Source organism: Plectropomus leopardus, chromosome 11, assembly GCF_026936395.1.
Source record: "Plectropomus leopardus strain MGB_pleo_1.0 chromosome 11, ASM2693639v1, whole genome shotgun sequence".
NCBI classification, from domain to species: domain Eukaryota; kingdom Metazoa; phylum Chordata; class Actinopteri; order Perciformes; family Serranidae; genus Plectropomus; species Plectropomus leopardus.
The window spans coordinates 22,736,682-22,753,823 of record NC_142186.1 but is presented as its reverse complement, the minus strand read 5'-3'; the positions used below and the strand labels follow the sequence as shown (position 1 = coordinate 22,753,823).

At 44.6% G+C, this 17,142-nt stretch overlaps 1 protein-coding gene across 1 annotated transcript in view; it reads right to left on the bottom strand.

The window, feature by feature from the left end:
• cadm4 (cell adhesion molecule 4) overlaps window positions 1-17,142 on the bottom strand; it is a 191,817-nt gene extending 174,675 nt beyond the window's left edge. Inside the window, exon 1 of the mRNA XM_042490207.2 lies at window positions 16,777-17,142. Coding sequence (XP_042346141.2) covers window positions 16,777-16,849 — 73 coding nt within the window. The 5' untranslated portion in view covers window positions 16,850-17,142. The remainder of the gene's footprint in view (window positions 1-16,776) is intronic.

Here is a 17,142-nt window from a genome sequence, read left to right as displayed (position 1 = left end):
AATGAAGAACAAGCAAACCATAGAAACAACCTCAAATTTATGTGAGAGAGCCACACTCCCATAAAAATACCCACAGAAAACAAAGACTCTCCTCTTCTATTGCAATACTATATACAAGTGTGTGTACATGATGAGAAATGTCTTGATAAACTAATCTAAAGGCATTGCGGTGGTGAATTTTATGTGTGGGGATATCAATATTCCTTTGTTTTTTGTAAGCTAACAAATGGTCTTGAGGCTAATCTTGAGAACTTCAACACTGTTTCTGATGATGTGTAACCACAAGTTTCTAAATGAGTAGGTGCAAGTTTGTTGACTTAACTGTCATTAACATTACTTAAAGTTATAATATGCATGATTTCCATAAAAGACAACAACATATAGACTCATATATAAATAATCTCTCTAAATCATCACTTTTGACCAGCTAGACGTATGTGGCGGTCAATATTTTCTCTCTGAAAAAGAGAGCCTCTATTTGCCTCTATTTTCTTCTTATTTACTTTGATGTTTATGGGCGTGTACCCACACAGCACTCAGGTGAAGTTTGGGCTTTTTAGAAAGGGAGCGACCAGCTGCCAGACTGTAAGGCAAGAGGCATAGTGCCGAAAAAAAAAACAACCCACACACAAATAAAGACAGGCAGAGGACCAAACAAGAGTGAATTTGGGTTGGCTTTTACTTTCATTTCCATTGGTGAGCTTCCTTACAAACACTAACCAAAAATCTCCTATGGTATACCATTAACAATTATATCCAAATTGAGAATCTTCTATGTTCTTTGAGTGAAGGGGAAAATAAAAGCAGACAGGGGAAAAATTGAAAGAAAAGTTGGGAGTAATAACCCAGGCTGAACTAACACCATGCAGATGAGGTTGTGTGACTGCTTTATCTCTGTCATCCACCCTTGAGATGTCTTTATTGCAGTGAATTACATTACACCGCGGTGCCATGTTTACACAGGGGAGACACATCACATAATTGAACGAGTGTCACACTCGGATCCAGACAATTGTTAAATGTAAATATAGCATTGCTAAAGTGACTCTGAAACCCATGTTGCTCCATATTTGCACTGCAGGCTGAGTGCAGCAGTAAAAGCGCAGCTGATTTCCTAGAACTCGACTCTAATAGCGTAAAAAAACAATGTTCTATCACAGGTGCTCTGATTTGATGTTGAGAGTTAAGCAGCGGCGTGGAGAGAATCAGGGCTACCTTTGAGTGAAGACATCAGGTGTGTAATGCCGTCACATGCTCTCTGCTTCTTGTCCTGCTTTTTTTTTTACACCCCATTCTGAAAGACGGTCCACTCTTTCCAATCAGGCCTTTATTGTTCTGTAATGAATACACTTCCCATAAAAGAAAGGCGCTGTGGGAAAAGGGGGGAGAGCGAGGGAGACTGATAAAGCAAGACCCAGAGCAGAGAGAGGTAAATGAGGATAAAAGTGGAACAAACGGCACACACAGCCAGAGTGAGTATGCTGAGGGGGGGTAGCAGGCTAGAGGGGTTTTGGCCAAGTTCTTTGCTTTTTCCGGCACCTTCATATTTCACTCCCATTGTTTTCAGTTTAGTATAAAAAGAGTTCTGTCAGACTTTGGTTTGTACTTGGAGCTCGAAATCAGCATTCACTTTGCTGGTTGCTGTGTGCGCCTGTTTTCTGGCCCGTTAAATAACCCTCATTAAAGGGCAGCAGCAACTAATAACAATGTCCGAGCTGCTCCAAGTTTGTCCGTGTGCCCTGTCCCCTTCTCTCCTTGTTTAATTTCCCCTTAAGCCTGCTTATTGATTTCAGCCCCTCCATTCCGTAACTCTTCTTATTAATAACACAAAGCAATAACAAGAGTGTCACAACCCCTGAGTTTTGCGCAAGCAATTAATAAGATTAATCTAAAGCTGGCGGATGTGTGTTTGCGATGCTCTTTACAGTACGGGTCTCTCCCTGGCGGTGCGCCTGACCTCAACTTTTTTTCCCCCTCCCCTCTCTTGTAGGCTTTCCCTCCATAAATCTCTGCCAAGTCACACTTCTGAAAGAAGGTGCAGAGTGAGAGACAGAAAAAGAGGAGCAGAGGTTTGGGCCAAGTACAAAAGAATGGGATTGGATACTGAGACTGAGCAAAGGAGACTATGACGGAGAGTAAGGGAGGCCAAGAAGAACGAGAGAAAAAGACACAGAGGGAGAGAGGAACAAGGGCGGGAGAAATGAAGGAACTGCCAAAAGGCAAGGCTTGGTGGTAAATTCAGAAGTGTGAGGGTGGGAAGAGAGGGAGACAGGGGAGGAGGCAGAGAGAAATACGGATGTGCTGTGGGGAACAGAAATGAATAAAAGATGGAGGGAGACAGATAGGATCGAAAGGTAGCTGAGGTAAGTGAGAGAGCTGCTGGAACTATTAGATTCTCAGTAGGCATTCGCTTCCTCTCTCTACCTCTGCTGTAGTTATCAAGTCAGACTTCGTGTGATGCTGTTAATGCGACTACTAAAGTGTCACCGTGTGACCCGTGTGCAAGTTTGAGTAGGTGTTCATTCACCCACCAACCCACCTTCTTTTATGTGCACTGCATGCATGCACACATATATATATGTACAAACCTCCGTCTGTTGGCCTGGATTGTGTGTGTGGGAATGCGGAGTGGGAATGAAACTTTTTCAGAACTGTGTGTACGTTCACGTGTAGGTGGGTGCATGGCAGAACATCACCAACTTCAAGTATGTGAAAGTCTGTTCGATCCATTGGCAGCAACAGATCGCCTCCATTATACAGAAACATTTCAAACTGAATTAAAATGGAATACACTGCAGGTAAATCACTGCTCCTTCAGGATGCAGGTACATTCTCTGACAAGTAAGGTAAGAAAACACCACCTGTGCCACACAAATAGGCAGAGATGGAGCCCAATTGTCAGCTGTCTGGCTCTTTTTTGTATGTATTTTTGGTAAGCCTGCCAGGTGTAACCCACTAACTGTCAGTTTGTGAACATGCCCAAGGCTGCCAAAAATCAGAATCACGAACACATTTCTGTCCTGGCTCAGTGTATCTGCAGCCAGGGACTGGTGCTTCGAGATGATGATTCCAGGTTTTTACAGCTTGAGTGTTGTTTTTGTAATGTTGGATATAATTTCTGTTGGTTGTGATGAAACTGTACTCACCAGGAGTAAGAAACACAAACAGTAAGATGGTCAGACAGGTTGTAAACAAGCCAACTTCAACCATTCACACACATGTTCACACACTGGTGGCTGAGGCTTCCTTACAGGATGCCACCTGCTACTCAGTTTAAAACATTCACACACATTCACATGCTGATGGAACAGGATCAGGAGAAATTTGGGCTTCCTTATATTGCCCAAAGATACTTTGACATGTTGATTGGAGGAGTCAGGGACCAAACAGCCACCCTTCTATTTAGTTGAAGATCCGCTCTACACAGAAAGTCATCCCCTGTCTTCTTAGTAAGTTTGGCTAAGCTGAGAGTTGGTTTAAAAAGTGAATGATTGTCTAACAGCTACTTTTTAAATACTCAAAGCCTTAAAAAGCCTGAAATGAATAGTTTAGGGTTTTTTTTACAGTTTTTTTTTGTTTCAAAGTAATTAGTGCCATAACTAAATTAAAATTTGCTGAACAAACTTGTCAAAAGACTGAACTTACAATAGGACTTGTCTAGCCCGAATGATGCTTGTTATGCTGGAGCACCAACGTACTGTCATGTCTTTCCGCAACAAAGGGAAAAGAAAAAAAAGAGAGTAAGGGAAAGAAAACAAACTGACTTAGTAAAACAATTCAAAAGAAGACATGGATCAAGGGAGAAAGGACGGGGGACCCACAGGGACTGCTTATGCATAAGGTCCAGCGTTTGATGCCACGCCCCTGGTGGCTGTGTTCCCAAATCTCAGCAGTTAACTTGTACGAATTTCATCATGACACCAATTGTGGCCAAGTAGTGGTGATTCTTCCTGAATGCACATCCCAAAAAACTCACTCACAAGGGGAATGGTGTGTGGACACCATTAGAGTACAAGAAACGGCAAAAGGAATAAAGATACATACCATACAACAAGACCTGTAATAAATTAGAATTATCTGTTCATTCAGTTTAACAAAGAAAAAGCCTAAAAAGCACAACTCTTCCCTGAATTCATTAAAAAAAAACCATCATAGTTACAGTGTGTAAATTCCTGAGGCGGTAAGCTGTCATGTGTATAGTCTCCAAAATATATTCAACCCACTGTATTAAAAATGGCACCAACAACATCAGGCGAGGTGTTGGTTATATCACACATAAGCCCACACATGCAAACAGGGATAGGGCAACAGATGCATCCTAGGCAAACGATGCACTATTTTGTGCGATTGTGCTGTTGGTCCTGTAGTGTGGGTGGGTGACCAAATCATGCAGCTCTGCTGCAGTGCCAGCGATGGTCAAGTGTGTGAGTGTGTTTGTTTGTGTACAGAATATGACTATCGATGTGTGTGTATGCTGAGGGCTGAAATTAAGGTGGGCTGTTATCATCTCCCACTGCCTTCCTCCTTCCATCCAGCCCACCTCTCTGTCCTCTCAGTGGCAGGTCCATGTAAGTTGGTTACAGGCACATAATTTTCAGGAGGGTCGGATGGCAGCGTTTTGCTTCTCTACACCCTTCCTCGCTCCCTCCCTCTCTCTATCCATCCGCCACCCCTGGCCATTCTCTGCACTTCACAACTGGATGAGCAAAGCGGCAGTGGCTACCTACCTGGCTCTGTGATTGACTGCAGTGCTGCTGAGCGCGCCTCACTGTATCTGTGCAGTGTTTATTGCTTCTTTCACCTTCGCCGTAATTGAGTCCCTTCCCCATGCGAAATATGCACCGTCAGACGGGCGGATGTGTGTGTGTGGAAGGAATCTGTCAGGGGGGTGTGTATGTGTGTGTGTGTGGGAGCCTGGAGTTGACTGACAGGCTACATAACTCAATTCAGCAATTCTGAAGGAACCTGATGGCTGTTTTTGTGAGCGTGTGTGTGTTTATATGTGTGTGAGTGCACAGAAATTTCGCGTGCTACTATCTGACAGACAGTGTCACCTGTATATATGTGGAAGTCTATATGTGGGCTTCTATATATCTGGGGAATTTTACAGATGAGACCCTGGCATATCTCTAAAGGAAGGCTTGTTTAGATGTGTGTTTTGATTTTTTTAAAAAAGTACCCAAACTATTTAAAATTATATTTCTAAGAGCATGTTCGTGCTTATGCACAATTTAGGCTCAGGCTGAGCCAGTCAGGAGTGTGTTTGGCATGACAAAAACGCCAGGACAACGATGCATGTGTATGTGCCTGCATGTGTGAGCAGAATACTACTCAGCCTCTCTCCCAACACACACCTACACAGCAGCACACACAACTGTAAAACGGCCACTATGCCAAGAACAGGCCAAGTAGAAGAGGTGAATCATGATATATAATGGATAAGTGAGATAAAGTGCCACAGAGGTTAAGGGAGAGAGATGGAAAAAGGTAGAGGTGGAAAAAGGAGAGTGATGAAGTGTGTGTTTGTGTGTGAGTGATGGCCTCATCGCAGGAGATTGGTAGGAAGTAGATGAGGGAATTAAATATGAAGGAGCTAAACTCTGATTTGCTGCAAATAATAGGAAAACAAAGTTATGCACAGACTTCAAGAGGAATAAAAGGTGGGAGGGGCAAGGATGGTGCAGGGAGGGGGAGAGAAGATATAGGGTGAGTTAAAAACAGTCATGGGAGCAAGAAAAGGTGGGTGGGAGATGAATGGAGATGGTTGGGGGGACTGCATGGTCTCTGAAGTGCACGTACGGTGAAAATAAGCCTCCTCCTCCAGAATATTGCAGTGCAGCATATAAGTATAAAATGCACAGTTCAGCAAGCCCAGAGCAAGAGAGATGGGGAGAGAAGGTAAATCTGGAGGTATGAGGTAAAAAGGCAATTGTCTATAAAAAGAAAACAGAAAGTTAAAAGTAAAAGGAAGGAAGGGAGAAGTGTAACTTATTCAGAGAAACAGGAACAACGGCGCGAGAAGAGGAGGGGAGAAGACAAAATAATATTGGAAATAAATCGATGCAGCGTGTGTAAATGGAAGGAGAGAGTGAGGAAAATAAAGAGTCAGACAGAAGGGAAAAACCATTTTGTCTATGCAAATGAGAAGGTGAGAGCAGAAGCACAGGCGTTCAAGCTGGCCACCTGGGCCCTGTCAATCCTCTCTCTCTCTCCTTTGCTCTTCCTCTCACTGTCTACCTCTCCACACCTGGCCCCGGCATCCCTATCGCCTGCAGCTACAGTATAAGAGGTAGATAGGAAGAGGAGGCGGGAATGGGGTGCAAGCAGCGGGGAAGCAGGAGAGACTGTTAGCCAAATGATCCATCAGCCAGCGATCCTGGCAACGAAAAGGCCCCCCTCTTCCCTTCACCAAAATCTGTCTTTCCAACTATCACTGAGTCTACCTCTCATTGCAAACTCTCAGAAACAGTTGGAGCAGATTCATGCGGACACATGCACCTGGTGCACACAAGCGGAGGGTGTGCATGGACATGGGCTTTGGCATTTAAGTACCAACAAGGTTAGTCGCGGAAAGACAGGCACACAGGGAGGGGGCAGAAGGGATAAAAAAGCTTTTGAGTGATCATGGTGAGTACAAACAAAAAGACACCAAGTCACCGCAGAGGCCCTTGAACCTGCTTCCCACTGCGGGAGAACTGGGAGTGTGGGATCAGAGAGGAGGGAGGGGTTGAGGGAAAGAGAGACAGATGGAGGGGTAGAAAAAGAACAAGGTAAAAAAAGAGGGAGAGTAGAAGCAGTACAGCGATCAAGAGTGAAAACAGGTTTAGTTTGAGAACAAAAGGCAGAAAAGGGGTACTACATGGATGTTTGAAAATGCTGTCTATGTGCTTTTGTGAATATGCTTGTGCACTTGAAACACAATCACCAGGTGTGTCCCTCTATTTGTCAACACTATCCTGGGGAAGCTCATAAAAAAGGAGGCCAGAGAGGGTACATGGCATTTAAAAAGCACAGAGCATCAAGGCACAACACGCTGCAGTAAATAAGTTTGGAAACTCCAAAAGGTCTATCCAGTCTCCTGAGTGCAGTGTAATGTTTGTATTCATGCGTATGCAAATGCATGTACGTGTGTGTGTGTTTGTGTCTGTGTGTGCAGAAGCCAAACTGCCGGTCTGCTTCGCTGCAGATTTGTGCACACTTCTGTAACACGGCCAGAGATTTATACATAAGTCATCATTTGGGATCAACCTGCTTTTTAATTACCTATGGTTTATGTTTGTTTTTAATTTTCCCCATAAGCTCATAAATCGTTTTCCCCACAGCACAATTCGAATCCATCTCCATGGTAAATAAGCATCAGTTATAATTGCATATACAAGTAGTGTGTGCTGTCACAAAACTTCATTTGAATCCCCCTTACCAAAGCTGTCACGGTTTTGAGTGAATTGCTTTAGAAGCTGAGGGAAAATATGTGTAAGTGATGATAAATATATGATAATGTTGATGTAATTATGATGAATCCACACAACTAATTTAGTTAGGATTTGAGGTTTTGTACCTAAAAGCTATTGATGTAGTGATGACTGTAAAGCAGTTAAGGCGGTAGTTTAACGATTTCTAACCAGCTTTGTATCATCACAATGTGGGTAGTATGTGTAAAAACTAACTCCATTTGTCTCTTTGTTTCCACCATGTACACAAAGAGCATAGAAGGGGATCAAGAGAAAGCCGTCCCTCTCTCTCTTTCAAACTTTGACCAAACTCAGATCAATATTAAAACTAATCAGTGTTGATCAAATATAAACCAAGATTCTGGGACTGTATTGCCTATTTCTCGCTTAAAATGTCTTCAGAAACATATTCAAATGCACTGTTTGACTACTGTATCGGAATTTGTGAACAAGAAGTACTGTTTCCTGTATTTTAAAAACAGAGGCTTAAAAAAAACACAGACTGTCAAACTAAGCAGCGCTGATTAAATATGAACCAAGATTCTGCTACTGCATTGCCTATTTCTCACCTAAAATGGCTTCTGAAACATATTTTAGCTTCCTACTTCACTGTAACCACAGCTGGCTGCCATATTGTTTCCTGTGTCAAAACAGATAAGCTCGCATTATGTCACCAACCAGCAGGAGCATTTATTGGTCTTGTGTGGCGCTGTATATTCTGGTAGTTGTAGGTTTTTGACTTCACAAGTAAAAGCGAATGCCACAGCATTTTTTTCTCTGTTTTTGCTGGCCATATAGCACTTTCAAAGAGAATTTGCTTCTTTCTACTGCATAGACAGGCTGGTTGTATGAAAAGACCAACGTTCCAGCTGTAAAATACTTCTTTAAGAAAGTTTTGAGATGTCTAACTTCCCTGGCTCTCGCACTAAAGTAGTAGTTAACAGAATTGGCTAAAGTCATTTGGATAATAACTTAATGATTGAAATATAAGGCGAAATTATCAGTATAAATATTTCTTTTTACAAAGAATTGCATTCATAAGTACGACTTTTATTCAAGTCAGCGATAACAGAATAACAAAAAAGCGCACAACACATTAACATATAGTGGTGTCTGCAAAGGAGTAGTGAGGTGTGGAATGGTGTCTTTTTTTTCAATGTTGAAATTGCTCTTTCTATTCTGATTAAATTCTTTTATCTAAGTTAATAAAACTTTCAAGTATTCAGAGTAAAATGTCTCCGAGAAAGTTGTCCAAAATGTCAAATTATGCTTTGTTCCACATTTGGCAGCGTTATCTAACGAACAGTGACACATTAACCAGATATGGGCATCGTCTCCTCTGTTATCTCAGCTGATCAAATCCTGACGTTGATAAATTAGCTTCTGGTCATTTTTGCAGACTCACACTTCCTCATACAATCTCCCCTAAGATTGTCGAGCCTTCATTTTTGCTGGCAGCCTCAATTTCCTGCCTTACAAAGCATACGTCAAGTTTTTGCTTCATAGGACCTTGACATAACCGCAGATGCATGTAGCTTACGTTTACACTAATGCTAAGCAAGACACATAGAATGATGCCTGGCACTTGTAATCATAATGTCATGTCATCTTATTCTAAATAATTTTGTGGTGAATTTTCACATAAGAGAAAGCACATTTTCAAAAAACTCATGTACCATGGGTAATTTGTGGTCAGATATGCAGGAAACTGGAGGTTTGGTGACTTGAACAGCGGGCAGGCACCCATCTTGGCCCTTGGGAAGGGAGAAAATAATCAAGAATGAAAGAACATTCCCCCACGGCTTTCTTTTATTAGTTTCTCCTGCAATAAAGTATGTTACTGTATATGCAGTCGAGAGGCGACAGTGTCGTGCTGTGTGTGCTCTGCAGCTCTCCGAACTGTAGGATCTATATTACTGACACAAAAACCACTTGCTGTCCGAGGCTACAGAGTCCACAAAAGCTAAAAATGACTTTGGTACCAACCACAGAACCCCACTGACTTCTGCAAGCTGTTTCACAGCTCAGTTCACCAGTATGGCCCAGCGGGTGGCAGTTGCTATGAACCACCGTTCCTCCGCAACTTCACTCATTGCCCAAGGCTTGTATCAAACTCATTGAGTATCACAGACCGTGCGGCTGTTCCACTCCACTCCTCTACGGCAATGGCCAGGAAGGAGCAACACGGCCCTTCTGCGGTCCGTGATAACATTATTCAGTCGACAGATGGACACGGAGATAGGAACAGGTCTGTGGACATGAGTCAAAGCACTGCTTCAGTCTGCTGGTGCACTTTATGGGAGGTGAGGGGGGGTATACCTGTTAACGGCCACAAGGTGAATCAGCAGTCGTGCACTTAAACTCCCCTTCAGCTGCACAGGAGAAAATGAATCCTGGGAGAGAATCAGCCAGAGCTTTCCTCAAGGTCGTTGGTGCTTGGCCACTTTTTAAGTGGCCTTGCCAACTGTAACAATCTCTGCAGAAACAATCGCAGCACCAATCCAATTTGGCCCGGCTTCTTTTCTTCTCTCTTTACTTCAGTGCAGACGGCTGCATAGCCTCACTTTTGTTTTGCCCTGCTGAAAGCAGAGCATGAATTGATGACCTTATGAATCTCAAAAGAGCCCGGCAAATCATTGCGGTAAATCTCACCCCAGCACATTAAGCATGACCGCAGGCTTATTCCCCTCATTTTTTCTTCTTTTCTTTCTCCTTTCTTTGTCCATGTCTCTCTCTCTCATTCTTTCCTTCTGACAAGCGCTTGGGGGTCTTTTAGAGCGGCCAACTTCTCGAGGATTGTTTTCATGTGCTGCTAATTAATTGCCTATAATTAATGGTTGTTTACGGGTTGCTAATGAAGTGGATCAAAGCTTACTACTCCTGATGTTGAAGCTCTTGTCTCAGGCCTGGGAATGAGATGACTAGTCAGATAGCGAAAGAGAGAGCGTAGGGGTGTGTCTGGGAAGTAAGCTGAAGTAGAGGTCTTTTTTTCAGTGGCTATGTCAACAATCACTTGGCATCTGTCCAGAATGGAGTCCTACAATCTGAGTTTGATCTATTGGCAGCTGCTGTTATCACTTGTCCTTCATTGAGTGATAGCATTTGGTTTTTAAAGCACATACAGTCAAGCAGAATGTGTAACATTTGCAGAGATAATCTGTGATAATCTTTTGCGTGCTAAATACATTCTGTTTGAGCCGATGTCCCCTTTTTTCTCCCAACTTCAAATGTTCTTTCAAAGATGTTTCAAACATTCATTAGTATGATCTAATCAGATCTGATTACACTTTAATAAAAAATGGAAAAATTATGTCCTGACTGAGGTCTCTGCAAGTGACACTACCACTTTATCAATGCCAGACATGATCATAGCTCAGATGAATTTGCTACTCGTGAGAGAGACATTTTGAGAGTTTTCTGAGATAGCAAACTCATCTGAGACCTCTTCAGCATTGTTGTGTCCGCTTGCTGGATATCTCCGTCTGATTTCCCAGTAGATAGAGCGCTGCTTTGACTGGCAATTTTCAGCATCCGACAATCTCATCAAAGCCAACCTATTAATGGCGATGATACGAAGAGCGATTCTAAATGGCAGACAGATGAATAGCCCCGTGCGTGTGTGGGTGTTTAATTCTCTGAGCTGAAGCGGCGTGTAGCTCCTCTGAAAGTGGGAGGACTGGCCATGAGCTGCTGGGAGGCAATTTCAATACTTGTTTGCTTGTTCGTGTGTGTGTGTGGGTGTGAGAGTGTGTGTGCATACTGTGACCTCATCGATCACGACACCTTGTCTCTCTGGTGTGGTCACCTACACAGTGCTTGCCCTCTCTCCGTCTTTATCTCTGTGTATCACCATCCATCTCTCTGTCTCCCCTCCTCCTCCTCCTCCTCCTCCTTCTCACCCCATCCTCTCCTCACACCAGCACCCTGTACTTTCTTGCTTTGCTCCCACCTTCTTAATCTCACCCTTTCCTCCTGCCTGTATTTTTTGGCCTTCTAAATCCGTCATTCGCCACAGCAGGGGTTTGTTCTCTCTCCCTCTCTCGCTTGTCTTTTTTTTTTCCTACACCCTCCCATTTCAGAGCTGAAATCCTGCAATCATTCACTTGTTTGTTGGACTCCTCTTTGCCTGACTTTCTCCTCTGCTCCGCGCCTCTTTGCTTCACTGGTCTGTGACGCATGCCCGTGGTGCCTTCCCCCCGCCTTCGCTCTTTTATACACTGAGCAGCAAGCCATCTCTCCCCCTCTCTGTTTCACTCTACCTCTCTGACCCCATCAGTCCCTCGGTGCCCCGGCTAAGCCTGGTCACTCTTCATCAGCTAGCCGCCACTGGACACACAGACCTCCCAAGGGTAAAAGAAAATGGGGTCTTGTTGGCAAGCTCCGTGCCCAGCCTTGACAGTTTCACCTGAGTTTAAGTCCTTCACTGATCCTTCTTACCCTCGGACGAGCACCTCATTACCAGGCGTTCACTCCTCTTGTCTCTCCATCGAGTCTTCCAGATGGGATGTGTATTAGCCTCCGCACTGGCAGAGTACACAGTTTCCAGCGCTTCAATTTTAGGCACTTGCCCTTTTCGGCTCAATCAGTCTCTTTCGTCCAATCAAGGCGAGTGAGGGCTCTGTCACAGCGCCTGAGTGTGGATAATCACCTTGGTTACCGGCGCTACTGGAGGTCGCTGTCTGGCCAAGTTAGCGTGAGGCCCTGCGGGAGCTTTGGAGACAGGTGTCACCACAACGAGGGAGGGTGTTAAACAAGCCCACAGCCAAGCAGGAGGTATAAATGTTTACTCTTAGTCATGGAAACTGTGTCACCAATAGCGAGGAATGCTCACACCATGGAGTTAGTGTTTTAATGTTTTTTCAGACTCTGGATTCCCTCTTTCTCCCTCTAGCCCCCCAACAATAATTCAACTTCGACTGGCTCAAGACATTAGTACACCTTGTACCCCAGTAGAAAGAATACATAGCAACTGCCTTTGTGTATAATGCCAAGAAGCAGTGTGGAAGGGAATTGCTGTTTACTGATTTCACACTCCTGTGGCAAAGACAAATATACAGCGAGAGGGGTCAGTGGCTGGAGAAAAGCTGCTGGCTCAGGGGACATCAGGTCAGTTTGGAAAGCTGCACCCGAGGAGGGCGTTGCGCTTTTGCGCTCAGCCAATCAGATGGGATGGAGAGTTAAAAGCAATGGATTGATTGGCAGGCTTCTGATGCCAGCAAATTGAGCAGATGTCCTTGGCATCCCACTCAGCATTAAAAAACTTCAGCGGCAAAGTTGGGGAAACGCCAGTTGTTCTCAGAGAGCGACACGTAAGGACGACATAGATCACCATTATGATAATCACAAGCGGCACTGTCTGGGGAATAGTAATGGGAAGGAGATGAGGTGGCAGCTATAAAGAGTGTTCCTACATTAGCGCTGGCCTGATTAGATTGACAGAAAGTTTCACTAATGGACTATTAAACAAATGGTCAAATGAGATATAAGGCTTCAATTACCAATCGGTGTCTTTGTGTGCCCCTTTCAATCACTGTGCCTCATGTATTCTGTTTGTACATGAACTTCTCTGAGGACAAAACAGTGTCGTAAACAGGATGTGAAAATGTGATGGTCATATCAAGTGAAGTGACTTTGCAGTGGAAACAAGATGACTGGACATTCCTTATTCCCCTTTATTTCTATTTAAGTCGACGTAAAAAATAAAATTCTCTCTGGACCTCATCTGTGATGCTGGAGGGAGTTATTGAGATGCAATTGTGTGAAACAACAGCAGTTCAAAACAAGGAGTTATAGATCACATTGAAGGCTCGGGGGCAGATTAGGAGATAATTACTGTAAAATACATCACCTGCACTAAACGGTGAGCCTAGGAACTTCTTCTGCTTCTGAGTAATGGACCCATAAAAGCCCAGGGGAGAATAAAAACCAGCCCACACTGAGCTCCGTAACTCTCTCAGTCATGACTCGCCCAAATAGCGACACAGTCCAATTTGTTTATGGAGCTTATGTGTGAGCAGTTGCTCAGCTGAGATAGTGGGCCACCCTGTCAGGACCCTTTAAGACTGCATCGCTTGATCAAACAGGGCCGTGCACGACAGCAGTAGGCAGCGTATTTTTAAAAAAGGCTAATTTCAGCCTCTCTCGTGTTGACGGGCATGCCAGCAATGTCTGCCAAGTTCAGCTTGTCCAATTATTTAGACCTACAAAAGACAGGGAATCACAGGAAGAAAAAAAAGAATGGAACACTGAAATGTGATTGTGCGCCGAGTTTAAATTTACGCTGTGAACCAGCAGATGGCGGGGCAGAGAGCAAGGAAGGAAGGTCTCGCTCTTTTTAATTAAACTGTCGACAAGTTTATTTTATTTAGGGGGGGAATTATCCTCCAAGGTTTGGATCAAAGGATAAACCTTGGCTTACTGTGAAGGCTTTTTCAGCGCATTAGAGAACAAAGAAAGACGCTGAAATGGCAAACCCAGCGCAATGTGGAAGAAAGTAAAAAGGCAATCTTGACTCAGGAATGATGCAAACTGCACCTGACAAGCATCAGAAACTGCAATTGGGCTCAGACAAACTCATGCATTAGCAGTCCTATTCCTATGTTCAAAAGAAATGCACTACATAAGCTGTCTGTAGGCAAGGTGTGTGTGCACACGTGTTTACGCACCTATGCGTGTGCTCATACACATCCTTATTTTTTTGTTTTTCGGTGTACAGCATTTCCCTTGATGTTTGTGTTTACACGCCAGGCCTCCCTTCTGTGACTGCAGCGACATTGATTTATGCATGGCCTCTGTGTGTGTGTGTGTGTGTGTGTGTGCATGTGTGTGTGCACATACACCAGCTATAATTGGTATTCAAATCTCCTCCCACAAGTACGTCCAACTGCTGCCGTTTTTCAACCGCCAGAGCCCCAGCCAAGGTCCAAACAGCGTGATGGGGAACAAGCTCAAAACGGATGGCTCTCATTGCACACATTCAAATAAACAAATGGAGGTGATTTAATGCATACAGCGATAAGGCAGGTGGTAATGGAGGCATAGGAGAGGGATGGGGAGGAGGTGGAAGAATGGAAGTGATGGAGGAATGCATGGTAGCGATTAAGGTTGGGCAAGCAGCAGAGGTGGAGTTAATAGCATTTGTTACTGTACGTGGGGTGGAAGTTTGGCCCACAGCTGCTGTGGATCAGCCACCCCCACAAAGCCATGCACTCGGTGCACAAACACACAGCGCTGACTCTGTGTGTGAGTGACTGTGTGTGTGTGTGTGTGTGTGTGTGTGTGTGTCCCTCAGGCCTGCCCGTCAGACACACTGTGAAGTCTTTCTGCCTTTCTTCTCCCTTGCTCTTCTGTGTCTTTCTCGTTCCCTCCATCTTTCCATCCCTCTTTCTCTGCTTCGTTCATCAAAGAGGGGCCAAGTCTCCCAGCCTCGACATCCTCACAGCACCCTCTCAATCTATCTGTCTGCTCATCCGTCTATCTGCCCAATCAATCTGTCCATCTCTATCCTGGCATAATAACCAACCCCCATCGCCTCCCACCTTTTCCCCTTTCTGCTAGATTAGTTTTTGCCATTTTCCTCTCTGGGAGAAAATATGCTGATTTGTTATCAGAAACTGTTTTTAACGTCTGCATATATGTGCATCTGTGCAGACCATCTCTACACTTCTCTTTCTCCCTCCTTCCTCCATCTTCCTCCTGCCTCTAACACCCCTCCACCCTGCTGGCCCCCTGTCTCTCCCGGCCCCTGTCAGTGGCTAGATTAATGACAGTGATCAGTGAGCAGCCCCCAGCAGAGGTTGCCTGCAGCTCAGGCAAAAACCAGCACTGTAAGTAGCACACACACTCATGCACACACACAAACACACACACACAGACAGGCATTTACATGCAACACACACTCCCAGACAGACAGACACACAGACAAACCTCTTCTACAGTACTCTAGACTGACATACAAACGCCTACATGCTTATGCATAAATCAACCCTTTGCTGCAAACACAAATAGATCCACACAAATGCACACAAGGGAAGAAATCAATACAAAGGGCCGTGGTGATGTCGTGCAGCCGGAGGAACGGCTATGGAGCGTCCCTTTGTAAAAGAGATATCTTCACAACAGCACAACAGGACTGACTGTGCCAATGTCCGACCCCAGCGCGTAACCTTTTAGCTGCCTCAGGTAAACAAGGAGTACAACAACCACAGGACACAAATAAGCGAGGCAACATCTGCACTCGTTGCAGTTCCTGCTAAGTCAGAATTGCTAAAGCTTTTAATAAGGTTTGCTATGAGACTGTATTATACTACATGCAAGCAGATGGCACAAAACACCATGAGGCTAAAGTTGCTCAGAGTCATGATTGAGCCTAATCCAAATCCCTGTTTTTGCAGCAGATGCACTAGTGATCATGAAATATATTGTGCCTCAAAGGAAGCAATGCATGACTATCCCAGACTAAGAGAATCCAATGGGGAGAGTCAAAAGCACCAAAAAAGACACTGCAGGTGCCATTACAAAGCTTTGCAATTGATTGTTAGACGTTATTGTATCTGATGAGGTGAAGTCTCAAAGGTCCTCTCAGTCCCACACACACTACTGCAGAACAGAAAAGCTGCAATAAACACCGCTGCTCTGTCTAGTGTGTGACACACGTCTGGTCCACTGCGGGCATCTGTTATGAGCTCTCATGTGGCTGTCAGAATATTCAATCGGAGCTCTCTACATGCATGACTGTGCGCACACACACACACACATACACACGTCTCCTGAGGATCCGGTCCCGGCTCCCTCAGCAGCTATGATACAATAAATCCCACAATGTGATCTGTCCACTGCAAATAATCAAAATGCAATGACGCACGCGGGTCAACAGAGCATGGAATGATTCCATAAAAGATTTCTGCGTGGGCAAAAAAGTGCTAAAGGTCTGCACTTTCACTTTTTGGTTTCGTTTTTGAGGTAATGTGGGGTCTTTCCAGCTTAAACGTTCCGAGAAGTGGTTAACACAATGACTCATTCCCCAAAAAGCAATCCGGATGTAGTCCAGACTTGCGCAATGGGCTTTAATTCTAATTACCCAGCGGTGGATACTAACATTAGTCCGCAGGATGATTGTAAACTGCACGTGTTTTTGTCCCATGGTGTGCGCCTGCTTCCCTTTTTCTCCTTCATTCAGTCAGAACGAGCCCGGTGCATTTTTTAAGCGTCATTCAGCTGCTTCTTGTTGGACTTAAGCAAACTTGCAAAGCCACAACACATCGAGGCAGCTTAACACTCTTCTCATTCACATCACACTCATTCACTGTGTGGTTGCGAGTCTTACCAGTGCGCACCAGGCAGGCGACGGTGATGATGGTGAGAGGGACGCAGTAGTTCCACACGGTCGCGAAAGCCATCGCTGTCGCTGATATTCCCCCCTCTGATCTCTTCCTCGGTATTCCTCTTCCTTGGAGAAATCAGAGTGACATGAACCCGCAGGTTCACTCTCCGACAGCGCCTTCAGCGTCTGTGTGTGTGTGTGTGTGAGTGTGATGGCGCGCAGCGTGCAGACCGTGCGTGAACGAGTGTGTGTTTTATCAAGCGCTCAGTGCTCAGTGGCAGGTCTTTACATAGTAATGCTCCCTCTCTCTCACACACACACCCACTTTCTCCCCCACTGTATGCCTGAATATGATGGCTCGGCCGGTTT